Source organism: Eptesicus fuscus, chromosome 10 (assembly GCF_027574615.1).
Source record: "Eptesicus fuscus isolate TK198812 chromosome 10, DD_ASM_mEF_20220401, whole genome shotgun sequence".
NCBI classification, from domain to species: Eukaryota; Metazoa; Chordata; class Mammalia; order Chiroptera; family Vespertilionidae; genus Eptesicus; species Eptesicus fuscus.
The window spans coordinates 93,268,988-93,296,836 of record NC_072482.1 but is presented as its reverse complement, the minus strand read 5'-3'; the positions used below and the strand labels follow the sequence as shown (position 1 = coordinate 93,296,836).

General features: G+C 44.1%; 2 protein-coding genes across 3 annotated transcripts; both read left to right on the top strand.

Annotated features, from left to right (window-relative positions):
- Positions 1 to 597: 597 nt before the first annotated feature.
- Positions 598 to 27,599, top strand: TMEM242 (transmembrane protein 242). 2 transcript variants are annotated; one of them, XM_054721753.1, is made up of 5 exons: positions 598 to 757; positions 1,255 to 1,364; positions 2,163 to 2,263; positions 6,329 to 6,466; positions 26,378 to 27,599. In XM_054721753.1, the coding sequence occupies exons 2-5, from the start codon at positions 1,277 to 1,279 to the stop codon at positions 26,474 to 26,476; spliced, it is 426 nt and encodes a 141-aa protein (XP_054577728.1). In that variant the 5' UTR covers positions 598 to 757; positions 1,255 to 1,276; the 3' UTR covers positions 26,477 to 27,599. The 2 variants fall into 2 exon arrangements, with proteins under 2 accessions (XP_054577728.1, XP_008152894.2); XM_008154672.3 differs by lacking the exon at positions 598 to 757 and having other exon boundaries at positions 1,119 to 1,364.
- LOC103297940 (L-lactate dehydrogenase A-like 6A) lies at positions 18,398 to 20,129 on the top strand. The gene has a single exon (XM_028129872.2). It carries the CDS (start codon positions 18,553 to 18,555, stop codon positions 19,693 to 19,695), a length of 1,143 nt encoding a protein of 380 aa, XP_027985673.2. The 5' UTR covers positions 18,398 to 18,552; the 3' UTR covers positions 19,696 to 20,129.
- Positions 27,600 to 27,849: the final 250 nt, after the last annotated feature.

Here is a 27,849-nt window from a genome sequence, read left to right as displayed (position 1 = left end):
CTAGCCACTCATTAGACAGGAAAGTTCTCAGGCCCCACCCTAACCCAACTGAATCAAAAATTCTGGGAGGCCCCGCCATCTATGCCATAGATTCTATGGTCAATGAGCCCTTCCAGGCGATTCCAATGATCGAGATCCAGCTTGAGGACCACTGGGCAGTGGGCAAGGACTCTAACAGAGCTGCTCTTAAACCCTGGCTCTGCCACTATACAGTTAAGTGAGTTGAGCAAGTTAATCTCAGCAACCCTATGAGGTAGGTACTATCAGTTTATTTTACAGACGAGGAAACTGAGGTATACAGAGCCTAAATAACCCAACCAAATTCACATAGCTGAAAAGTGGTTTAGGACCTGAGCCCGGGATTGAGCTATTAATTTCATTTAATTGATGCCCCCCCCCCCCCAATGATGCACTCATTTACTCATTCATCCAATATTTACTTAATATGCATGACTAGGTAATACACTGAGAGGTGAGGAATATGGAAATGAATAAAGATCTCCATCCCCCTCCTCAAGAATGAAGCAGTGACAGATGGACTCCTTTTAAAAGATGATGTTATGTGTCTGCGTTGGAGGATGAAAAGATTTTCCGTGACTCCTCCTTCCAATGGCCATTGACAGACTCCACCACCGTCAGCGACTCAGCTCCCAGACTGAAGAGCAGGCCAGCCTGCCGGCCGCCAGCATTCTGGGCTGGACCGCTCAAGCCAGCCCGGCGCGGCAGGCCCTCCACTCCCTGCGGCCGCTCAGCTCCGGTAACCACCCACTCCCCCGGAGGACCACCCCTCTAAGCCTCAGGGACGGACAGGCAGCACCCAGGGCTGGTAGGATGACTCTCACTTACACCTAAAGTGACGACTGTCAGGGAATGTCCCCGGGAAACGACACAGAGCAGGCTGAGGCCTGCTTCTTAGGATCTGCGAGGGCAGCGCGGGCCAGACCCCGGTACGGGGGTGGGAGCCGGCCCCCGCTGCCCCCTGGAGCCAGGGCTGGTTCTAGTTCCACGTACACAGTGTTCAAGTGCAGCGTCGCCGCCGCGGGGTAGGCTCGCCGTCCTCCCCGGGAGCCGGCCTCCGCGGACACCGCCCCGGGGCCGGGCTGGGACCCCGCGGCCGCCCCACAGCTTCCCTCGGGCGGCGGGCGGGGGAGGAGGGTTTGGGGACCGATATTCAGGCTGTACAGGGAGGTGGAGCGGAACCTTTCTCCCCCGCCTGCTATCGCTTCCACCCGGGCCCATTTGTCGCCGGACCAGGCGTGGAGGCTTCATTACAAACATGGATCCTACGGGCCCCGAGACCGAGCAGCGGTCCTCCCGGCTGGAGGCTCCGGGACTCGCCGACGACCGGCTTTTCCTGGTTAAAGGTGTGGTGTGGTGAGCTGCGGGCGTCGGGCGAGCTCACCCCAGCGCTGCAGCGGGCACGCCCACTGCCACCCGCCCTGGGGGACCTCCGCCTGGGTTTGTCCCTGAGTTTATGGGGTCGGGTGACCCCGGGGAGGTGGGGAGGTGACAGGAGCTGTTCCTTGTGCTGCATCCCCCATGCCTCTGCAGTTTCTCTGTGCTCTCCTTCTTCTTTTTTAATTCTGTAGAACTCACAATTTTTCCTTTTCATTACAATTATTGGGGTGATATTGGACAATAAAATTATATATTTTCAGTATACATTTCTAATAATACATGATCTGTATATTGCATTATGTGCTCCTCCTCCCTGCTTCTCTTGGTAACCACCATTCTGTTGTCGGTGTCTATGAGTTTTTGTTTGTCTGTCTTGTTTGTTCATTTGTGCATTCCGTTTTATGTCCCACATATGAATGAAATCATAAGGTCCTTGACTTTTCTGCCTGACTTATGTCACTTAGCATGCGGTTCTCAAGATCGGTTTGTCCCCGAAAAGGGTCCCTGCGCCCATTCTCTGCACTTGGAAGTGATATGTCAGAATGGCCTCAGAGGTCATGAGGTCAGGCAGGTTTCACAGCCCCTGCCATTTACCTTTGGCCAGAGCTGCTCAACCATTGTTTCTGGAATTTCAAAAGTGATTTTGAATGTAATTTCATTAGTACCTGAAACTTATCTGTGTCCATCTTTTTGACTTCTGGTTTCTTTCATCCTTTCTTTAATCTCTCCCCATCCTCCACGCCCTACCCCCAAACTCTTGGCAGGTGGGCTTTTCCTAGGTACTGTTGCCGCTGCGGGAATGCTAGCTGGATTCGTTACAACATTATCATTGGCTAAAAAGAGAAGCCCGGAATGGTTCAATAAGGTTTGTGACACTGAAATCCACTCATAGCATTGTTATTGTTCACAAGTAAACGGCAGCTCTTTTGCATGGGAAAAATAAAGAAAATGTCAGTGACCTTGCATAATGCTTTTAGAAGTAAACCTGTGTACACCTCATAGCTTCAAGAAGTGCACAAATTAACAGTCTTTATTTTCATTGAAAAGGAGTACTTAAATATGTGCTTCCTTCACTTTTTAGCAGAACAAGATTTTGAAAACTCATCCAATACCTTTTCTATTCACAACATGACTTTAGACCTAAATCTAGGTAATTCACTATCCATTGTGAGAGGCCCCAATGTTTTATGCATCACTAAGAAAGAAAAAGTGATGTCAATTAAACTCTTGACATAATACTGATTGCAAGAGGCATTTCTATCTCAGAGATGTTAAAACATTGAAATGAAGTGCATCTTAGCATTGATGGAAAACATGTCAGCTCCTTGAACTGAGAGATCATACCTGCTTGTGCATTGCTGCAGTCCTCCTCTCTAGAAAAGTACCTGGCACACAGTAGGTGTTCAGGAAGTTTTGGTTGAATGACTATAATGTGCTTAAGGAAGAAAATCCTACTCCAAGAGCAAGATTGAACAGTCACTGTTGTGGTCATGTACAGCTCATTTACCTAGTTGATGAGAGATTCTCTTCACATTTGCTTGTAGTTGTTCTTATGTGCTGCTCTGTCTCTGCCCTCCCCTGGTTTATTTATCTAGTACTTATTGCTTCAACACATGCAACTTGGGCCCTTTCATGTGGCAGGCACAGTGTGACCTAGCTAAAAAGAGACAAAAATGAAGAAAACATCTGCCCTTCAGGAAGCTAGCTCTGGAGAGAGAGAGAGAGAGAGAGAGAGAGAGAAAGAAAGGGGGGGAGAGATTAAACAAATATTCACAACTTGTTGTTTGCTTTAGAAGAACAGTGTTATGTAAAAAATCATAAACCAGCTGAACCCCTTTCCACTTCTGTGCATCTGTAATAACCTAATAACCATACTTCCGTCTTATGGATACTGTAATGCAAGGACCACATTTAAAGTGCATCTTGATCCCCTTCTGAATACTCAGAGCTTATATGGAACTTCCCAAATTACTTCTATGAAGCTCATGGTCATTTCTGTCTATATTACAGAATATTTTCAGAGTGGAAATATATCTTGTGGCAGAAATTAGTAAAATCTAAGTGATAGTGGTGCTTTCATAGTGGAGTTTGGATTGATTTCTAAGAATAATTTATCTCACAATCCATTTCTGAGGCTGATATGGCATGTACTATTTTTTAAATCTAAAAGTTTGACAAAATTAAGATTTTATTGGGAATATTACTATGCCACTAAGGGTTCTTTTTATATGCAGTTACCTTTTATACTTAATTTACTAAAGCAAATGTGGGTTTAGGTTGACTTTTAAAAATATATGTATATACACTGAGTGGCCAGATTATTATGACCACCCCATCAGTACTTCGTTGGGCCACCTTTTGCCTTCCATACTGCGGCGATTCTTCTTGGCATTGACTCCACGAGATGTTGAAAGGTGATGTGAGGAATCTGACACCATGCCTGGTGAATAGCACTGTCCAGTTCTGTGAGATTTGATGGTTGTGGAACCAGCTGCCTGATGGCTCTTTTAACTTCGTCCCACAAATGCTCAATTGGATTGAGATCTGGTGATTGTGGGGGCCACCTAACCAAGGTAAAGTCTCCCTCATGTTCTTGAAACCACTCCTGCACAATACGAGCACCGTGGCATGGCGCATTGTCTTGTTGGAAGAAGCCATCTCCATTGAGATACACCAGTGGTTCTCAACCTTTCTAATGCTGCGACCCTTTAATTCAGTTCCTCATGTTGTGGTGACCCCCAACCATGAAATTATTTTCGTTGCTACTTCATAACTATAATTTTGCTACTGTTATGAATTGTAATGTAAATATCTGTGTTTTCCAATGGTCTTAGTCGACCCTGCTAGCGGTTCTCAACCTGTGGGTCGTGACCTGTAGAGCCTAAGACCATTGGAAAACACAGATATTTGCTACTGTTAATATGATTTATTAACAGTAGCAAAATTACAGTTATGAAGTAGCAGTGAAAATAATTTTATGGTTGGGGGTCAGCACAACATGAGGAACTGTATTAAAGGGTCGCGGCATTAGAAAGGTTGAGAACCACTGGGATACGCCATCAACATGATAGGATGAACTTGATCAGCAACGATACTTAGGTATGTTGTGCTATTCATACGTTGTTCCACACGAGTTAAAGGGCCTAAATCATGCCAGGAAAACATGCCCCAAACCATAACACTGCCCCCATCAGCTTGAAGGATTGTACTCATGCATGTGGGGTGCATGATTTCATGCTGTTTCCGCGAAATTCTCACTCTGCCATCTGCATGATGCAACTGGAAACGTGATTCATCGGACCACATGATTTTTTTCCAATGCCCGACTGTCCAATCCTTGTGTTCCTGTGCGAATTGGAGATGTTTTATCTTGGTAACTGCAGACAGCAAAGGTGTTCGAACAGGCCTTCGGCTTCCATATCGCATACGCTGCCTACAGACGTCAGGTGGTCATAATAATCTGGCCACTCAGTGTATATAATACATATATAATTTCTTTCCCAGGGAAATAAGGAACTTTAAGTTTCTGAACTAAAATTTAGGCTAAAGCACTTAAACAGACTCCAGTTTAATAATATTTGGTTAGTGGCACTGCTTCCAGATAAAAATTCAGGCCAGTTAGAACCTGTGCATTTATGTGGGCTCTAGGGAACCATGCTGAGATTACAGTAACATGAGAAAGGAGGGAGATTAGAGCAGATTGTTTTTATCATAGAGAATGGCTAAAGAAAATTTGAAAATTTTGTTGGGTCTAAGGCATATCCACAAAAAGTGTAAGTTAGCAAATACTGAGTATCTATAGAGTACGTGCCAGGTACACATGCCTAGCATAAGCATAATTCCTGTGTGCTATCAATAACACTCAACAATCACAAAATACATGTGTAGAAAAACCTGTATTAAGAAATGGTGTTGAGCAATATCAAGAAAATCATTTTTAAAAAGAAAAAGAAAAAGACAAATTAATGGAAATACATTTCCAGGTGGAAGATACGATGTTACAAATTTGCTATTGTTTATCAGATTAGCTAATTAGCTTGAAATATAGCTAATGAAAATGCCAATGAATGGGCATTTTCTCCACTTGTTTGGGGATAGGATAAAGAAATCTTGACAGAATGTTCTAGGATTTTTCTGGAAGAATTAACAGGCAAAAGTAGCAATGGAATTTTTGAAAAAAGTAACGAGTATGATGTACTTTCTGGATATTAATGTTTTTTGTTCTATAATTAAATCTGTGTGATTCTGGCATAAAAATAGATGATAAATTAGTGGTACAAAAATAGCTTAGAAATAAACCTCTCTCTATAAAAGATTCTCAAGTAAGTTGGGAGGAGAAGGATTAATCAACAGAGTGGGGCAGTTGCTAAGGTTTGGGGAAGTAAACTCCCTTGAGTCATCAGCTCCCATCAAAACTAAGATAAATACCAGATGAACTTAAAAGTGGTGAAAAGAAGAGACAATTTAAAAATAAAGCTAACAGAAAAGAGAAATGACTGTAACATTAGGATAGGGGAAGTTTTAGTAAGCTTCAAAGCATCAGAATGCATCTTTGACCAAAAACAAAAACTAAAAAGCAAAATACAAGGAATGAAAAGTAAACCAAACTGGGAAAATAGAATAGCACACATGATGGGTATAAGTGCTGAAGAACATTAATATATAAAGAGAATATACAAATAAGAAAGCTTTGTGGGCAAATAACATGAATATACAATTTAAAAGGCATAAACAGGTGGTTCATAACTTGGGGAAATGTTCATTCTCGTGGACTTCGGAATGTAAGTTATAGTTTTATATAAATTTTAAAAATTTGGGGTATTTTTGTGTGTGTTTGCTTTTTTTTTTTACATAAATTTCGAACACTCCCCAAATATTTATTCTTTTTGAACTGTTGATTTTTACCCCAGCCTTCCTGTCCTCATTGCAGGGAAGCATGGCCACTGCAGCGCTGCCGGAGAGCGGGTCTTCCCTGGCCTTGCGAGCCCTGGGCTGGGGCTCACTGTGTGCGTGGTGCGGGGTTGGTGTGATCAGCTTCGCGGTCTGGAAAGCTTTAGGAGTTCACAGTGTAAGTAACCACAGTCCTTAACTGGTGTCTGGAATGTTTTTTCTACTTCCTGTGGTCTAAATCTTCCTGATTCTCAAATTTGTAGTTTGTCCACTGTCTGGGACTTGTCAATGTGAGATGTGATAGCCAAGTAGAAAGTCAAGTAAGCAGTTAGATAAAAAGGCTAGAATTCAGGGGAGAGGTGCAAGGTGAAGATAGAAATGTGAGACTCATCAATCTCAAATAAGAATCTTAAATGGATGGTATTTAAAGCTACAAGACCAGATGACCTCACTACGGCAGTGAATGTGGAGAGGTCCCTGGAAGGAACTCTTAGGCAGGCCCAAGGTTTAGAGGTTGGGGAATGAGGAAAGGAGCAAATGAGATTTCCCTAGTGAAGCTGTAGGAAAACCAGGAGAATGGTGGCTTGGATGCCAGGTGAAGAAAACCTTTCAAGGGAGTATATGCTGGGGGTAAGTCACATGGTAGTTCACTCAGTTAGCATATGGCAGTCATTGATGGGTAAAGCCTGAGTGGGGTGGATCCAAAAGAGCATGGAGGAGAGAGATTGGAGGCAGAACATATGAGCAAGTCTTGAGTTTTGCTGTAAAGAGAAAGAAAGTGGGGTCATAGTTAGAAGGGAGAGTTGGGGTTGTTTTTTTAAGTTGGGAGAATTAACAGCATGTCTGCACGCTGATGGGAGTGATTCAGTTAGAGGGGGACGGGCGGGGAGAATTGCTGGAGTAATAGATAGAAATAGTAATAGTACTGGCATTATTGAGTTTTCCACATTTGGCTTAATAATAACTAAACATGGGCATTATTGTATTTTTCACTCAAAATATACCAGTAGACAAAGAGATGTTGCTTTTCTCCTTGTTTGACTAACCTTTATTTTTAAGGTAACTGTGCTGGCAAATTTTCATAGACCAACAAAATTAGGTTATTTAAATTAGATTATGTGCTTGAGAACTTGGGCTTTATGGGCAAACTGTGTTATTTTAGTGTCTAGAATGTGAACTTCTTTGTCGTATGGGACTGATAAGAGGATCATTGCCTAAATTAAATATTTTGGGGAGAAATACTCATTTCTGATTGGCACTATTGAATCTAAGGATATTTGAATCCTGTTATATTGCATCTTAATGTCTTTAACTAAAAAGAGACTGCGAGGACACACCCTCCCTCCATGCTGGTCACTGGGCATATCCGTTTGATTTTCACTACTGAAAAGTCTCACAGAAAACTGAACCACTGGTACTTTGTCAAGGATACACCTTTTGAAAGCACTAGTGTATATTGATTAGTTCATCCGGAAGACCTTTGTGGGCCTGCCCTGAGCCAGGATCTGCTAAGACAGGGCTCCCCACTAGACTGACTATGGACAACTTAGGCTTTAGAACTTTCTACACAAATTCTTATCAGATGGCTCTGCTCTGAGGCTTGTGGAGAGCATCGGGGTGCATTTCAGGTCTGCATTTAGAGAGTTTTGATGAGAACTGTGAGGCTGCTCACAAAAACGTCCGTTGATGAACTTTTCTCACTATTTACTGTCTCTTATTGGGAAATACCATCTTTCTATGACTACGGAAAACAGGCTATGCACTCAGTAAGTAACTGAGATGATTGCTCTAGATCTGAGTCAATTCCAGTGTCAAACACTTGTTGGTAGCTGCCTTCAGCTGTATTAAATCTCCACTATAAACCCAATTTTTATAAAAGGGGTGCCATCTAATGGCTGACCCAGAGCAGCTTACATTCCCTATTTTAAGTCACAGCTACATCTGCTGGCCTGCAAGGGAACATGACAATGCTCAAAGTGAAGCCCTTCAGCATCTTAGAAATCTTTCGGATTTACTTTTTTGTTTATTCATCACTTCATATAGAATATGTATAATATACCAAATATTAACATAAATTTGTATTTTACACAGTGATCTATCATTTTATCAGAGGTTCCAAAAAAGGAGAGCTAGTGGAAGCTACTTTGTCAGCAGACCAAAGCAGATAAGTGCACCCAGACTTAAGATGGGATCCTCTCTCCACCCCACTGACCAGCCATGGGCCATGGTACAGCCAGACTGCTCAGTATGGGTTCAGCAGTTACTTTGAATTATAGTATTTTATCATCTGACTAGAGGCCTGGTGCACAAATTCGTACACCAGTGGGGTTCCTCGGCCTGGCCTGTGGGATCAGGCTGAAACCGGCTCTCCAACATCCCCCATCCCAGATTGCGAGAGGGCACAGGCCAGGCAGAGGGACCCCACTGGTGCATGATGGGGGCCGGGGAGGGACATGGGAGGTTGGCCAGCCGGGGAGGGACCATGGGAGGGCTCCAGGGTGTGTCGGGTCCATCTTGCTCAGTCCCAATCGGCCGGACCCCAACAGCAAGCTAACCTACCAGTCGGAGCGTCTGCCCTCTGGTGGTCAGTGCACATCATAGCGACTCTCCAACAGTTAAATTCAGGGCCGAGGTGACTGGTGGACTGTCTGCCCTCTGGTGGTCAGTGCATGTCATAGTGAGTAGTTGAGCAGCCTTAGCATATCATTAACATATTATGCTTTGATTGGTTGAATGGATGACCAGACACTTAGCATATTAGGCTTTTATTATATAGGATTATGATTGAGGCAGTATTGATTTTATCATAGTAACTTAATTGTGAAAAGAATGAACACTGATTATGGGTTCATAGTCCTAGGAGACTGGCATGTTGAGGCACTGTGATAGATTGTTTTACCAGGACAGACATATTGAGCTTAGAGAATAGTTGAGATCAGTGCTCTTTAGCTAGACAATAGGACCCTTAGTGATAACAACTGGTAATTCCCCAGTTATCAAAAGAAAAAACCATGCCACCTACGGTTAACTTGCTTCTTACTCAAGAACAAAGATTTGTTAGCTGTTTTACCTTTTATTATAGTAGGTATTAATACTTGAAAGGATTTCTGAAGAAGTTGAGCATACTTATAGTTAGACTGTCTTATCTTTTTTTTTGTCGCCTTAGAAGGAAGGACAATAGGTATATAAACAACTCCCGATTGATACGATTGGAAGCTTTATGACTTCCATGGACCCATGTTTTAAATTTGTTTGAAGTGAGGTTATAGCCTCAAAGTACTAGTCAGAATCGCCCATTGCTGATGTTTACTGTTGTTTCTGTATAACATATTCATGATAATCAGTGTAGTTAGAATTTACAGATAATTTATAGTTGTTGCCCTCAAAATAGTAATAAAACTATGAATGAAAATGTTCTTAGTTATTGGGAAATATTTTAAATTGTCCAGAGATTTAAATTTGAAAATTAACTTATAAACAAAAGGAGCTTCTTGGTTTGTTTACCCTTCTACCATGGGATAAGAGGTATTTGTCTTTATTTATATTTTTTACATATATATGTATATATACATGTATATGTATTTATTTTTAAAGAAAAATATATTTGGACCTATCTTTCTTAAAATAAAAATGGATTTTTTTTGGTAAAAATATGTATTCAATATTAAAAAAAAAAAGAATTAATGTAGAAAAGTACAGGAAAGGAAACAATAACCAGAAATCTCACTGAGTTGTAATCATCTGTTATGGTAGAAACATTATTTCGGACCTTCTTCTATAAGGCACATTCACATAATCGTATGTAAGTGTTGCTTTACTGTACTGCTCAGGAACCTTTTTTCACTGAATCGTCATAGGAACTCTCTGCACAGTCGAGTATATAAATCTCCATCACTTTTAATGGCTACATGGTACCATATTATGTATTACAATTTACTTAATCAGTCTGTTGCCAACGTAGTTAGATTGTAATTTTTCACAATTAAACACCATACTGAACCTCTATAGGCATATATCTCTTTTGTATTTTTCTTGGTCAAGAAATTTGTCCTAAAGACAGAAGTTGCTATTGTTGAATCAAAGTGCATGTTAAGAATGTTTTTGATACAATTTAGAAGATATCGACAGTGCATACAAGTTTCCTGGCACGGTTGCCACTCGTGGCGTCTATGACTCTGAAATGTTTGCCAATCTGATACCATCTTTCTTGCTTGACTGCATCCCTCCGAAGGCTCTGCCGCTGTAAAGGCTTTCATGGACATGGTCTGTGACTGGGGCCCTTGCCCACTCTCCAGCCCCAGACTTGCCCCCTCATCTGCCAAGATAAGATTGCTTCTTTCTCAAAAGCCCAGGCCTCTTGTTCTTTAAAAAACAAAAAGTAAAACATATAGTTTAAATATTTCTCTAAAAAATTGTCATTTAACTTTCCTATTCTAAGAAAGATCCTTTAAGACAAGTAACACAAGACCTTTCCTCTAGGACAGTAGTAGATGCTTGCTAATAAAATTTATTTTCTCCAGCACTCTTAGTAGCTGCTCCTAGGCATACTTTTTATGTTAATATTTAGGCTCACTTACTAATTACTTTATGACTAACGTGAGGATTTTGCTAATTATAGTCAAATCTCTTTCTTGTGACTTTGCTCATTTCAGTTTTCCCAACATTCTGCTGTATCTCCTGTTAAATACATTTATTCTTACATTATTTCAAATGAAGCAGCATTGTAGAATGAATACTAGAACCCCACATGTAAAATGAAACTATGGAGAAGCTTAAAAGTGTTTAGCTTCTAAGATATCTGAAAAGGAAATGGACTTCATGCTATATATACTTTTCATCAGTTTAGGTCAAAGACCAAAAGCTGATCTGAGTCTCCTGCAAATTGTTTAGTGGCAGCCACTCCCGAGTCATCTGCAGAATCTGAGAAGCAGCCGGAACATTTCCCTCCGCGTCCCTGCCTAATCTCATTTCAGTGCTTCCAAAGATCTGAGCAGCTCCTGCCCCCAGGAAGCAAGCTTCAATTTCTTATTCCGATTACCAGACGTCAGCAGACCCAGCCTTGCTTCCTCCTCCTAATGGTACTTACTGGCAGGCCCAGAACACAGTCATCATGATCTTGCAGTGATAGTTCAGCTGTCAAGCTCTCGGGCCTTCAAACAGCTTCAGCACTGAGGAGTATTTCCCTGCAGTCGTTTTCCATTAATGGGAAGTGGCACTGCGCATCAGTTAACTTCAGGGCCGAGGTGACAAGAACATCTCGGCGACCCTGCTTCCTGTTCCCCTGCCGCTCTAATGGGCTTGGCGGCCCGGTGGTGAGAGCACTCCCAGGAGCAATCTGGTGACACAGAGACCGCATCACAGGGACTTTTGCTCCGTTTAAAAAGGGAGATAATGACCAATGCACATTTTTTTCTGGGGGGCGGGGGAGACACCAGCTGTTTTGGCCTGTTGCCAAGCTAGCTCTTTAAAAACCCACCCGTTTCCTTTTATAAGTAAAATAGGGCCCCAGGCATTTGATAGAGTGAGAATGTGCAACAATTACTAAGAGAGAGAAGCTCTGCTATGAAAGCCTTCCCGTTCCAAGGCCTGACACAATCAGGCTTAATCACTTCAAGAATGTTCCCAGCCTAGTCCACCTGAGGAAGGCCAGCCTCCTTTTCACTGGGGTTTTCTCTTCCTTTGTCCTTATTGCTCACACTGAGCATACACAATGGGATACGTTTCTCTAACTAAAGCATCCTGAATGCCCAGCAGCCTCTGCTTTCCCCTTTAGCTTTGTTTAAGAGGTACCTGTTATTGGTTAGTCACTTTCCAATATCTAAAACTATGAAAAAATATCATGTATGTTGATATACTTCCATATTTTTATTCATTTACCCCAGATCAGAAAATGGAAGTGTTCTCTCAGATTGAATTTTCCTGGCTGAAATATTTCTAAACTGAAGAAGAAATTTTTTAAATGTGCTATATATCTTTCCACAGTGTAAATTGTGCTGAACATGTGTCATGATGACTCAGTTATATCAGTTATTGTTTGCTTCTTGTGCTAACAGATTCTGAGTGTTTATAGTTCTTTATCTTCTGGTAAGTTTTCATGATCCTGTTTGGCTCCTGTTTTTCACTTCCCAGTATCGCATTTACTTCTGAAGTGCTGCCGCTTTCCTCTGCGCCCACTATGCTGGGAATCCTGCCTTACTCTTCTATTTTCTTCTTTATCAGTCCCGTATACTCTGGTGGTTTCGTCCACGTGCAGACAGCTGCCACTCTCCTGCCCAGACTCCTGAGCTCTGGCTCGGGGGCCTGCTTAACTGGACACTGGTGCTTGGGTGTCCTCCCAGCATCACGTGTGTTCCCACCGAACTGTCATTTCCTCCCAGCCTGCTCCTGGGTCACACTCAGTGCACAGCGGCATCATCCACAGGCTGCCTAGAGAGAGCAGCAGATTCTACTCGTGACCACACTCTTTCTCAGTCCTGTCTGACTGGTCACCACGCCTTGCTACTCCTCTACCCACAGTCATGTTGGGAGCAGCTTCCTGCCCCATGGTTATCACCCCCAATCTCTGTGCTCCTGCCTCTGCCTTGCCTCTCTGCATGCCTCTCCGCATGCTGCGGGATGTCCTGCACTTCCCTTTCCCCGCACTCCTCCCTGCATCTGCACCACTCACGGCTGTTCTTCATGTCCCCGCGGGTCAAATGTCCACGTGGCTGCCTCCCCCGGCCTCCGAGAGAGAGACGTTAGGCACTGCCTGGACATGTTTTTGGCTGTCAGAACTGCATGGATGCTACTGGCATCTAGTGGATAGAGGCTAAACATCCTCCAGGACAGGTCCACGTGAATGAGCTGTCCCGATGTCAGCAGTTCGTTGGGAGCCTGGCTGAGTCTCGTGAGCCTGTCACACTCAGTCCCAGCCATGCCGAAGGCCATGTTCTTCCCACCAGAGCACTCCTTCCGCCCCCGCTGCCGACTCTCTTCTTTGCCTACAAGTCTCAGGGTCGGTTAATGTTTAACCTTTACAACATGGAGTTAATCTGGTTGGGCATTTCGGAGTTCATAAAGGTAACTTCAGTTTCTACCTCAAATTGAAAGTAACAAAGATAGTCTTCATGTCACTTGTTTTAGATGAATAAAGCTGTTGTTACCCAGGACTACAGTACTACTTCTATTACTTAACCCACTGGCAGAAAATAAACCGGGTAATAAAATACCTATGCAGTTAAACCCTATAGGTAAAGTTTCTCAATTTTTAGATATGATTTGGGATGTTTACACACATACTAATGAATTTTAATTTTTCATGTTTTGTGCCACATTAAAATACTTCCCTTTTCCCCCTTTTTTATGATTAATACAAGGGGCTCTTTTGCACTGCACCAAAAATTATGTGTAAGATGATACCTTTAAAGAACAAAAATGAGATTTGGGAAATTATTGGAGCTTGCCTATTCATGTTATACTATTTGAATACCATAAACAGGACATCGATCCCAGTGGTGCTTTTATATCTGACAGTTTACTTTTATTCTGTTCAGGAGACAAAGCTTTATGGCCCTGCTTTTGTCCTTCCCAGCATTCTCAGTACTGCTGCCAAGGAACATACTTTCAGGTGCTGGGGTTTGTAAAGATCCCTACACAAGGATTACATAGTATCTATGAGCAGTAGAATTACAGCTCACTAATTTGTTTGAAAACTACAATTTACATTTCATGACTTTCAAATCACAAAGAATTTTACAGTAATCCTATCTAATAAAAGAGTAATATGCAAATTAACCGTCACTCCAACACACAAGATGGCTGCCCCCATGTGGACACAAGATGGCCAGTGGGGGAGGGCAGTTGGGAGGGATCAGGTCTGCAAGGGAGGGCAGTTGTGAGTGATCAGGCCAGCAGGGGAGGGCAGTTGGGAGGGACCAGGCCTGCAGGGGAGCGTAATTAGGGGTGACCAGGCCTGTAGGGGAGGGCAGTTAGGGGTGACCAGGCCTGCAGGGGAGGGCAGTTAGGGGTAAACAGGCTGGCAGGGGAGCAGTTAGGCATCAGTCAGGCTGGCAGGGGAGTGGTTAGGGGTGATCAGGCTGGCAGGCAGAAGCGGTTGGGGGCGATCAGGAAGGCAGGCAGGCTTGCAGTTGGCAGCCAGCAGTCCTGGATTGTGAGAGGGACGTCCAACTGCCCATTTAGGCCTGAGCTACCTGGATCGGGCCTAAATGGGCAGTCGGACATCCCTCAAGGGATCCCAGATTGGAGAGGGTGCAGGCTGGGCTGAGGAACACACCCCTCCCCCCATGCACGAATTTCATGAACTGGGCCTCTAGTTGTTTATATAATGTCCTACTTACATGCTGGTGAGTTTATAGGCTATTTTAGATTAGCTTGTAATATTAATTAACACTGCTCTCATTACTTTTTTTTTTTTTGGCAAATCGATAGTTTTGTGCATAGATTGTTTTTTAAAGCTTTCCAAAGAACAAAACATTTTAAGTAACTATAAAGGTTAAAAATATTCTCTCTGCCATTGCATTTACTTGTTCCTAGCACTGTAGACATTCTTTTCTCTTAATTTTTTTGTATGTTCAAACTTGGTAAAGGTAGGTGTTGGCTTTGAGAATAGTTAAGAAATCTTTAGCACATCAATAGCTTCATTTGAAATTTATGCATCAACCTTGCTAAGAAACCCCAAACAGACACCTGCATGTTTAATCTACTCCTTTCTTCAATGCCTTTCCATCTCTCTCTCACCTTTTAGTCTCTAGCCTCATGTTACTCAGTTTTATAGTTATTCACTTATTCTTTCCTACCACATTGTTACTGAGCTCCTATGCATGGACCAAGCTCTGTTCTAGAGGCCAGGGATATGCTGGTACATAAAAGGTGATCACTTTTGGATTACACTTAATTGTGTGTGATAAATCCTATCATGGAGAGAGGTACAAACTGCTTTGGTGGTACAGGATTTTATTTATTTATTTATTTATTTATTTGGTACAGGATTTTAAAAAGTCAATTCTGCTTGGGCATTGTAGAAAAGTTAGGAGAAGTTGGAGTATAGACAGTCTGCAACTTAGGATAGTGTTGGTGCTAAAGTGACAATGCATTCAGTAGAAACTGTGCTTCAAATTTTGAATTTTGATCCTTTTCCCGGGCTAGGGCTATACAGTACAATACTCTCTTGTGATGCTGAACAGTGGCAGTGAGATGACTTTGCCCAGCGGGAACTGATGTATGTGTTCCAGCATGTTTTTGGTGGGCTGTTATCCACTTATATTTTCAACATATAATAGATTTATCAGGACATAACCCCATTGTAAGTCAAGGAGTATCTGTATTTGAACGGGACTCCTCGATAGAAAAAGAGCAGGGGAGATGGGGGTGAGTGTCAGGGTGGAAGGGATAGAATGACTTAGTTGTGGTCATTCTTGGTCCAGAGACTTGGTAGTCATCTTTATTTCCTGCTTCATTCCTCCTAAGTGGTGTAACCAAAAGTACTGTGACATAGTCCTTCCATCAGCTGTAATATTGTACTGCATTTTGAATAGATCATTTGAGTTAGGTTTTCCATTCAAAAGGAATAATGAGCCACCTAAGACAGAAGGTCATTAGGGTAGGGAGCTTGCCTGGTTATATTTGGCTTTGAGTAGACCTAAATTTGGCTTTGAGTAGACCTAAATTTGCTGTGGAGGTCATGTACATTTCTGCATCTTCCTTAGTTCTTTCCTTCTTATCTCAAGACTTATTGTACATAAAAAACTGCTTTGTTTGAGGTATTTTATCTTGGAGAGCGTTATTTTTTTCTCAAAATTGATTTAGTTATGCTTAAGGGGGAAAACTGAAGAGGCAGCTCTCATCGAGATTGTATTTCCAAAGAGGTTCACATTCGACAAAGAAAATTACTCTAGAAAGAAGCCATTTAGCTAAGAGTCTTTATGTCCTTGAATTTCATCCTCAAGAACACTTATCTTAGAAAATGACTTGACTGGTCAAAGGCGTCATTATAGGAAGAAGGTGGGAACAGGCATTAGGTTAAAACATTTCAAGTTATAACTGGAATAAAAGAAACGATAGCTATCAAAAAGTTGGTCTTTTAAAAGGATCACTCTAAAATACTGGCCACCATTAAGTCAAGATCAGTTAAAAATTTTCTAGTTTTTGACAAATGGTTGCTATAAATCTAACCACCAGTGTGGAGAGAAATCATATATGTGGTGCTCTTACCATTTTTTGTGTCACAGAGCTTATTGTGACTGTACCCTTTAAGTAGGCTCTCTGGTCCCTGCTCAGGTGCCAGGAGGTCACACTAAAATAGGTTTGCAGGAACTCTGCTAATTGCCACACTGTTCCCTCCCCTCACGAACTTCTTTGCTTATTTTTCCTCTCTTCTTGGACTACATTTCAGTGGCAGGAAGAATGAGAATAGCTTTTCACATCCTGATATAAAATACTCATTTTGCCAAGGTTTGGTATTCTAAAACAAATCTTTTTGTTTGCTGACGGAGAGGGAGCTAGCTGCGTGTACCAAGAGCCCCATTAGGAAAGGAGAACTTTACGTGGTCATAATTCTGTTAATAAGTGGGGAGGAAGTACCATTATTTTTATTTGGACTTTTGTAGTTTATTGGGTTTATTAGGATTTATATTTCATCAGATGTAAAGTTTTTATGTCCTGAGAAACTTAAAAGGAAGTTCATGAGAATAACCGGAGAAATGCAGTGGAGGGTAAGACACACTGAGCCCTGTTGTACTAGCCGATATAGGTGACCCTTGAACAATGCAGGTGTGAACTGGGGGGGTCAACTGAGGAAAACCCTTATAGTGGGCACAGTTCAAACCGTTGTTCAAGGGTCAACCATATTTTATTTTCCTGCTTTAATCAATGATCTTTTTTTTAAAAAATTTCTTTATTGATTAAGGTGTCACATATTTGTCCTCATCCCCCCCCATTCCCTTAATCAATGATCTTTGTGCATGGGTTAAAATTTGCCACTTTAAGGACATTTATGGTATATTTTCATTCTAGTAGAGGCTATACTTTTGTACTTGAGAAATAGTTTTTAATCAGGACTCTCCATCACAAACTTCCCTTTGGCACGAAAAAGCAGCAACAGCCTCTCCCTGTGAGTTCTGGACCAGCTCATGTGGGCCCCTTACCCTGGTTGTCCTGTGACTTCCCCACGTTGTGGATCACGGTCGTGACTGGCATAAAGACAATGGAATCCTTCCCAGAAGGTTCTCAAACGGGATGTGACTGGAACAGGATCCCCACTTCTGCGGATGCAAGGAATGGTGCAGGGGACCCTGGGAGACATTGCACAGGCCCTTCCTCCTCCGGCCCTTCACAGTTCAGAAAATGTCACCTTGTTTTCATCTGTACTTAAGGGAAGCATTTTTACTTGGCATGCATACTGAAAATACAAAACCTGAGTTGGCCAATTAGACACATTAAATACTGAAGAGAACTGGTGTTTGTAAACTTGAATTCAAGAAGTATTTTGTAGAAACCATCGTGAGGTCTTACAAGCTGGGGCCGCAGTAGCGAGCTTGAGGAGGCGTCAACCATCCACAGCCTCGCGCAGACGCAGTACCACGCCGAGGGGGTGTCTAACGGCCCCCAGCCTCGCGCAGACGCAGTACCACGCCGAGGGGGTGTCTAACGGCCCCCAGCCTGGCGCAGACGCAGTAGCACGCCGAGGGGGTGTCTAACTGCCCACAGCCTCGCGCAGACGCAGTACCACGCCGAGGGATTGTCTAACGGCCCCCAGCCTCGCGCAGACGCAGTAGCACGCCGAGGGGTGTCTAACGGCCCCCAGCCTGGCGCAGACGCAGTAGCAGGCCAAGGGGGTGTCCAACGGCCCCCAGCCTGGCGCAGACGCAGTAGCACACCGAGGGGGTGTCTAACGGCCCCCAGCCTCGCGCAGACGCAGTAGCACGCCGAGGGGGTGTCTAACGGCCCCCAGCCTGGCGCAGACGCAGTAGCACGCCGAGGGGGTGTCTAACGGCCCCCAGCCTGGCGCAGACGCAGTAGCACGCCGAGGGGGTGTCTAACGGCCCCCAGCCTGGCGCAGACGCAGTAGCACGCCGAGGGGGTGTCTAACGGCCCCCAGCCTCGCGCAGACGCAGTAGCACGCCGAGGGGGTGTCTAACGGCCCCCAGCCTGGCGCAGACGCAGTAGCAGGCTGAGGCGGTGGCCAGGGATCACAAGCCCTTCCTTCAGGCCTCACCTTGCCTGCCGCCTTCCTGCATCTTCTCTCCCCTCCCCTTTGAGTGAACGGCCATGGGCTGGGCTAGGGGAGTCTGCTGGGCCAGCCGGAGAGTGGGCGCTGCGAGAGCGAGTTTCCTGAGTCTGGGGGCGCCGGGTCCCCGCCAGCCTGCTGGCATCCCCCTCAGGGGTCCTTGCGCTGTTACCCCCGTGTCGAGGATGGCGACTGTCAAGGGTGAGCTGATAAAGAACTTAACTTCAAAGGAGACCGTTCCTCGTAATAAAATCTCCATTGTAGGAGCGGGGTCGGTTGGCATGGCCTGTGCCATCAGCATCCTGCTGAGAGGCCTGAGCGATGAGCTTGCCTTGGTGGATGTCGCCGAAGGCAGACTGAAGGGCGAGGTGATGGATCTCCAACATGGCAGTCCTTTCGTGAAAATGCCAACTATTGTTTCCAGCAAAGATTACCAGGTCACTGCCAACTCCAACCTTGTGATCATCACAGCAGGTGCGCGCCAGGAAAAGGGAGAGACGCGCCTTAACCTAGTCCAGCGAAATGTGGCCATCTTCAAATTAATGATTTCTGACATCATGACGTACAGTCCTAATTGCAAGCTGATTGTTGTTTCCAATCCGGTGGATATCTTAACGTATGTAACCTGGAAGTTGAGCGGAATTCCCCAGAACCGTGTTATTGGGAGTGGCTGTAACTTGGACACTGCCCGTTTTCGTTTCTTGATCGGCCAGAAGCTCGGTATCCACCCTGAGAGCTGCCATGGGTGGGTCCTGGGAGAGCACGGGGACTCGAGTGTCCCGGTGTGGAGCGGCGTGAACATCGCGGGTGTCCTTCTGAAGGATCTGAACGCAGACATAGGAACTGATAAAGACCCCGAGCACTGGAAAAATGTCCACAAAGATGTGATTGCCAGCGCCTATCAGATTATTAAAATGAAAGGTTATACTAATTGGGCCATTGGCCTTTCCGTAGCTGATTTAGCGGAAAGTATTTTGAAGAACCTTAGAAGAGTGCATCCCGTTTCCACCATAATTAAGGGTCTCTATGGCATAAATGAAGAAGTATCCCTCAGTGTTCCTTGCATCCTGGGAGAGAATGGGATTACGGACCTTATAAAGGTCAAGCTGACCCCCGAGGAAGAGGCTCGTCTGAAGAAGAGTGCAGAAACACTTTGGGAGATTCAGAAGACCCTCAAGGTTTAAAGGTGTGAAAACTACCACTCGGAAGTTTCTGAAGAAGAGACCGTTATTATGGATTGTATATGTCAAATGTTTTAATAAACTTAGATTGCTAAAAGTTGGAAAGAGGAAAGGGGTAATGCGACTGATTTCCCTATTTAGCCCCCCAGCTCTGTTATTCAACATCCAGGTTTTGTGTTTTTAGCAGTTCCTAAGTGACTGCATCAAAGATGTGTTTTTTTCTACCACTAATATACCTATACTTACTTAAATTTATATGTAGTTGCCATTTGGTCCAAAAGAATGTGGGGTGTGTTTATTGTGTTGTACAAATTTATTATTTTCATTAAGTACATGTTAATTTTTTCATTCTGACTAGCTTATGTATTAATTATTTTTTTAAGTTATAACTCTCTACAGTGAAAAAATAAATGTACAGAAGTACTTTTTGTAATGGAGCCATCTGCTGCCTTCATTCTCCTATGACACCCTATCCGCAGGGCCTTTAAAAGGACATCATGAAATAGTCCTGCGTGTGTGTGTGTGTGTGTGTGTGTGTGTGTGTGTGTGTGGTGCGAGTGCTGTGCACTCTCATGCCAGTGAAGTAGGATCATGAGGTTAAACTATGACAATAATAGTGATCAGGTTGGTAGCTGTTATGAAGTGTTTAATGCAGTAAAATATAAAGCTTTTAGGAAGAGGATTGACAGTCAGAGGTGGTACAATTACTGTCATTTATTTGGCAGAGAAACATTCTAAAATTTTGCAGCTACTAAAAATAAAGCTTGACAAATCATTTCAGAATTACCTCTGAGAACCTGACCTGTTAGCACCTTAATCAAGGAGCATGTTATAAATTGTTCTTATTGGGCTGAGTCTTAGCGGCAGTGTGGCCCTGGCCCTAACACTCTCCAGGGTCGTCCCTGTTGCTCAGTTTCCTTACATTACCGGAAGGCTTTTGCTTTTGAATTGTGCCCTGTTGTCAATCACTGTCATAAAAATTGGCCATTTCAGTGAGTACTTCAGGGGTTGTATTTCTCAAAAAGTTACACTTTTCATTTTTATTCCTAAATCAATGGACTTGACTACAGATTTTAGACTTTATACATGTGATACAGTGAGCATTTAGGAGAAAGTAAAAGGGCTTGTCTGACCTTTACCTAAATGATAGTACTATAACTTAGAAAATAGGAAGTTGAGAATTTTTTGTATTCATGTTAGCTTTCCTAATACAATTGGATATTAAATAAATAATATGGTATATCTTAGGACCCATGTGGATATCAGCAGGCCTAAGCAAAAGTGAAGAGTACCAGCATCTGCTCTCTAAACTAAACCAGTTCTCCTTAGTTGAATTTAATCATGTAGATATAGGACAGTGATCTGCCCCCCAAGATGACTCTACCATCCGAGTTCCCTTACTATTTCATTGACAACATCTAGAAGTGTTCTGATTCCCTAGGAAGCCATCCTATATAATAAAAGCCTAATATGCTAAGTGTCCAGTCGGCCAGTCGGCTGTTCAACCAATCAATGCATAATATGCTAATGATATGGTAAGGCTGATCAACTGCTCGCTATGACGTGCACTGACCACCAGGGGCAGACGCTCTGACCTGTAGGTTAGCTTGCTGCTGGGGTCCGGCCAATTGGGACTGAGGGAGACAGGCCAGACATGCCCTAGATCCCCTCCCATGATCCCTCCCTGGCTGGCCAACCTCCCGCATCCCTCCCCGGCCCCGATCATGCACTGGTGGGGTCCCTTGGCCTGGCCCTCTCACAATCTGGGACCCCTTGGGGGATGTTGGAGAGCTGGTTTCGGCCCAATCCCGCAGGCCAGGCTGAGTGACCCCACTGGTGCATGAATTCATGCACCGGGCCTCTAGTTTCATATAATGGGACTGATTGATGTACTGAGCATCTTGAAGGTGGGCAGAGTGCGGGTTCATTTGTTTCAGATAGTTATAAGAGTTCTTTAAGCTCAACTACACAGTTCCTTCCCTCCTTGTCCAGGCCTTGTTTCAGCTAAAGTTAATGTCCTATTGAACAGCATCAGAGCATGTCTCGTGTCTATTTTATAATTCTTTTCATCATTAATGTCAAGATATGTTGGGTTATGCTGCACTAAAAAACAGTCTCCAAGTGTGCAGCTTAAAAGTTTATTTCTGTCTCATGTAAAATCCACTGTGGGTTTACACGACTCCAGGGAAGCTGTCCTTCATAAGCTGGCTTAGTATCTCAGGTTGCCTTGACTTCCAGGCACCAATCTGGCAACACAGGCCTGCATGCTTGCTACAGAAAGGGAAGAGAGGTCTGGAGAATCAAACACCTGTAGTTAAATGCTTCATCCCACAAGTGACACACATTTCCATTGCATTTCATCTGCCAGAGCTGGTCACATGGCTACCTAACTTCAAAAAAGGTAGAGAAATCTAACCCCTCTGTATCCATGAGTAAATGAGTACAGGCTCTTGGTGAACGTGGGTAATAATCTGCATGCCATCCTATATAAAATGGTCACCAGTGCAAGAGGCATCTATGTATAGTCATTTTTAGTGAAGTTCATAGTAGAGGCTATAGAGGTACTGTGTCTTCCCAGGTCACAGAACCAGAGTGACTGTCAAGAAAGAGCTCTGGACGTCAGTCAGGCAGTTGTACTTATAAACCATGTCACCATGAATGGGTTGACCTCTCGTCCCTGGTTTCTCCGTGTAAACTGACAGTCCTCATTGCGGCCCCATAGAATTGTGAAGGCTACATAATCACCTGATTCTTGGTACAGTGCCTGCCTCGTAGGTGATCCCAGATGGCAGACATTATTATTCTTGTTAAGGTAACATTTATAGTCTTATTCTGTTTTAGTTTATGAAGAGGCTGGATTTCCAAGGTCTTCAAAATCACCATTGGTGCTGTAATTATTGACATGTCCAAAGGCTTTGATCCTATAAAGCTTTCGTCATTCTAACCCCAGCACTGAGGCCGACCTGCAAACAAGCTGGTCAATGGCAAAGGCACTTTACAACTTGGAGTTTTTAATCCCAGTAACTATTTATTAGAATCAATAATGTAAGGATTTTATGAAATTAATTAAATCAGGGACATATCCTGAAGCTTTCTTTTTATTGTTGACGCTATTACAGATGTCCGCCATTTCCCCGACTTCGCCCACCTCCACCCAGCCCCCGCCACCTTCCCCTGGCCGTCACCACTCTGTTGTCTGTGTCCATGGGCTGTGCATATATGTTCCTTGGCTCCTTTCTTTAGCTCCTTTTATCCAGTTCCCCCTCCCTCTTCCCTCTGACCTCTGTCAGACTGTTGCATGTATCTATGGCTCTGTTTCTCTCTTGTTCATCAGTTAATTTGTTCATCAGATTCCACATATAAGTGATATCATATGGTATTTCTCTTTCTCTGACTGGCTTATTTGTATCCTGAAGCTTTTAAGTAATTTCTCAGCATACCACATTTTATTTTTTTTTAATTTTATTTTTTAAAAATATTTTTATTGATTTTAGAGAGGAAATGAGAGGAAGAGAGAGAGATAGAAACATCAATGATGAGAGGGCTGCCTCCTGCACACCCTCTACTGGGGATCGAGCCCGCAACCCAGGGCATGTGCCCTTGACCGGAATTGAACCCGGGACCCTTCAGTCTGCAGGCCGACGCTCTATCCACTGAGCCAAACCAGCGAGGGCAGCATACCACATTTTAGAAAGTTTTCACATTGGTTTTCCCCACCAGGACATGCATGGTAAATATACAGCACAGCCCATGTCCACTCCTGGCCCTTCTGGAAGCTACTGAAATGTGAGTGAGAGTGACATTATTAGGGATGTAGTCTTGAATCTGTTCTAATGTCTGAAGTCTATTGTATCCAGTCTTCAGAACGTCCAGATTAGTGACAAATTACCAGTTGTCATGACACTCCATTGGAGAACTGCTGCCTCGGACATTGTGCTTTCTGATAATGTTAGAGCCCAGCACAAACACTGGGACCTCAGAGGGCAGTTCTCGGAGCAGCAGGCTCAGTGCTTAGGGAGGGCCATCGTCTGTGGCGAGCACCTGGACTGTGCAGTGCGCGGCAGCCGTGCTCAGAAGGGAGCCCTCTGAGCCAGAGCCACGGAAAATTCTCCCTGCTCAGGGAGCAGATCCCAGAGTTTGGAATAAAACTGAGTTGCTGGATGGAGACACTAGTTCCCAGCATGCCCCATCCTCACCAAGCTTTTGGGGTATAGAGTAGGGATGGTTCTATGGCAATGGCTGTGATTGTGATCATGGAATTCAGTACATTAATAACCAAGTTTGTCAAAATGTACCCAAGCCTAAATGGTTTCAAGCACACTTTAAAGCAGCAGAGTGTTCTGTTGGGCTGTGATAAGAGTATCACTGGTAAGGCCTACACCTCCTCGGAACTGCGTATCAGAAATGGATCTAGGTGGAAAAACTGAAGGTTTCCATTTACTGTGCATGCAATATAACTAATATAAGCCTTAAAACCTTCTATGGAGCCCCATTGTTTAAAGCAACTTGCGGCCCTGTTTGTAATGAAATGTGGACTCTGGGTTTCCATTTCCGCCGCTGCAAAATCAAAGGAGAGGGCTGAATGGTGTTCTTATCCCACTTGCCTCCTCCCTTTACCTCGCTCCAAAGCCTATCCCTAGTGGGCTATTTTTGAGATATGGTTCCTTCTAGTGGTTCAGTTACTCACTTAGGACCCTGGGTACACATGAATAATGCAATACTTGAGAAATGAGAGGAAAGAAAAAAAGTCGGGCCACGAGGAGAAAATGGGAACAGAACCATGCTGAGGTAGGGCAGCCACCCCTTACTCTCTTAACCCAGACCCGGATGCATTTCCCAGCATCCTCCTCCTCAGCAACTGGCCATGCCCCAGATCACTGAGACGGTGGAGCGGTAGATGATTCTGTTCATGTGCTGGCTACCTGACACTCCATTTGAAAACCCTCTCATCAGGCCTGGTTGTAACAAATGTGCAACCAGAAAAGGGAAGGAAAAGAACCAGGCAGCACATTGCAAACCAGAGAGCTGCTGTCTTCCAACTGAGAGCGGCCGATGCCATCTCCTCAGTGGGGGCATGTGGTGTTTTGGACAAAGCAGGTCTTTTTGTGGGCCATCTGGACATGAAGCACCCATGCCCTCCAAGATGAAAGTAGCGATCCCCTGTGATGTGACAACCAAAAACACCCTACACTTTCAGGCCCTCCGCAGGGATGCAGTCCTGCCCCTCATAAGAGCCTCTCATGAGGGTTCATCACAGCACGAAGGAGAGAGCTGCACGGAAGAGGGGTGTGGCATCCCATGGACATGGATGTCTTCAAGATTGTGTCTCGGACCCGACACTGACACGGTTGCCATGGACTACTATAATGGATAGCCTTATGTATCTTCTAGTGTCAATACTTAAACCAAAATGACATATAACTATAAAATACTTTTAATAAACACACCATAATGTTTATATCCATATGAGCTTTGTTCTTGGAACATAGCACATGTATTTTGATGACGCTGTAACGGCAGTAGCTAATTATATTGAGCACTTACCAAGTGTCCGGTGCTGAGCTTTACATGTATTCTCTCACTCACTCCTAACAACCCTGGAAGCAGGCAGTTACCTCCATTCCACACACCTGGAGACGACTGCTCAGCATAAGCAGCTTTCCCAGGCGTTGGGCTTGGGTTTGCACAGAGAGGCCTGTCAGAGCCTTTGGGGCTAACAGCGTGCCCAGGCATTGAAGGTCCCACACAAGATACACCCCCTGAATTCGGAAGCAAAGTGAGGATTCAGGTTCCAATGGAATAAATAAGCATCACCATACAAAGAAGTTAGCTGCCTCTCAAGATAACAACGAAATGAGTGCAGGTTGCTGAGGCCCGGGCACCTCACACACGCCATGGGGAGATCTGCAGCCTTGGGCTGTAGGGGGTGTGGCCGATGAAATATCCCCATAGCGGGACCAAGCAGACACAAAGGAATGAACCAAAGGGCATGTAGCTAGTACTCTGTAATGTAAAACTTATCCAGCTCCCATAAATGAGTGTCTCCCGCCCCTCCCCCGCACCCCCCGCCCTGAGGGTGGTGGACCATGTAGGTGGAGCCAGGTGCCCCAGGTTGACCCTGGAATTAAGATCTTTCACTTCCCTGCTCCCGCTCCCAGGTTCCAAATCAACCTCCCCTGGTAAACCCCCGCCTAGATTTTCCAACACTGGCACATACAAACATCCAGTTTACCTGCCATTCACTGATCCATTCTCTTATTAACTCCCTACCAAGTTTCTTCTCTCCACTCCTCTCTGGCTCTAAAATTCTTCTAACTGGGACTGACCTGAGTGTTTTTATGGATTCAGGTGGACTCTGGCTCTCGGCTGCTCTTTCCTGGTGAAAGCCAGCAATACACCCCTTCCTCCTGGGGAGTCCCTGTCAGGCAGGTGGACAGTGGCGAGCCTGGTGCTGTCCAGAGTCAGAGTGGAGTTTTATGTTATTAAAGGCCCAAAAGGTTTATACTTAGGAGAAAACAGGTGTACCTCATTGTCTTCCGAGGAGCTGGATGGCTTCTTACCTTTCATTGGTCTTCATCGGCTCTGTGCCTCGAGCAGTGAAGTTCCCTCCCCCGACAGCTGCGTCCTCTCTGATTGTGGCTTTTTCCCTTCTTTTAACATTTGATGATGAACTTCTTTCTTTTAGATGAAAGACTTTCGAAGCAAAATGCAATCGATATTTCCATCAATTCCCAAGAACTCCCAACCTGCTGTGGAGTGGGAGGAAGCATTGAAATCCAAATGAGATGAGCATGGCGGGTGAATTCCAAACGGCTGTTACAGGGAGTGGCTTCGGAGACGCCGGGCAGCCAAGGGACTCATTGATTTCTCCTCGGGAAGACGCGCCAGCGTGGTCCGACCCCGCGGGTGGACACGGTCGGCGTGTTCACACTGTCCTGTGCTTTGCTGTAAACTTCACGTGACGCGTGCGTGCTCATGTGTATCGTGTTGGGGGGAGGGGGAGGATAAATTTTTCCCAAAGTTAGGAAGACCGTTTACAATGATGATATGGATAACTTCTCTATATGGGGGAGATCCCGGGGAAGTACTTCAGTGTATGACTATAACAGTTGAAGGCAAGTTCTGTACCTGAAAAAGAGTTTATAACAGCCTGAGATGGAAAACGCTGACAACAGATCCTAACAGCAGCAGTACCGCGATGTCCCTAATTGGATGAGTTTCAACAGTCTTTCCTGTCAGTCCTGGCTGTTGGGACCTGGACACTCACTCCTGCCGCAGACCCCGCAGTGACGGCTGGGAGGCCCTGAGCCTGGGCAGCTGGGCGCTGCCCCTCGGAGCCAGTCTGATCCGCCCGTGCTCCTTATGTACCTGACAGCTCACCTGCATCCTGTAAATGCTCACGTTGAGCAAGAAGCCAGCGGCAGATTACGATAACTTGAAAAGGTACAGCTGTGCTCAAATAAGGGCAAGGACATCATGGGAATTAAACATAGTACTTTTTGAGAAATTGGTTCCGGGTTCCTAAACATTAACTGACAGTTTGTAGTTTTGTCTCAGTTGTCAATGTAAAAATTGCCCAGTTATTACCCATCTTAACAAGTATTTTTAGCCAGGAAATTATCTGAGTGTTAAGTCTCAATATTAATTATTTAGTACTGCCTTGCTGATGAAACTGGCAAATTCTTATATACACACCCAACGCTTTTCTGTCCTCGACGAGCTCTTACAGAAAACAGAATAATCTAATTGCAATTATTTTTTACTGGAGATTTAAAAATTTTAAAGAAAAAGGATATGTCAATGTTTCTGGAAAAATAATCTCTGGTTGAATATTAATTGTCCAGTTTCTTTATCATTGCTTAGGCTTTAATTAGCAATCAGGTTTAATAAAGTATATTTGAAATTAATCTGTTATAATGAAATCTTTTAGTCCTAAGGAAATTTTTTAAGTGAAATGTCAAGTGTATAGCATTACATTTTTCTCTGGACCACGTTACCCTGTTAAAAGTGCTGCATTATTAATAATTCTGGGATCCATCTGTAACCTGTTGGAAATCCCAGACTAAACAGAAAGGATTGTGAAGTTGATCAGGGTACATGGAGCAGCAAAAAACTCTTCACCCATCTTTCATTTTTCACTACATCTCAGCGAAGGAA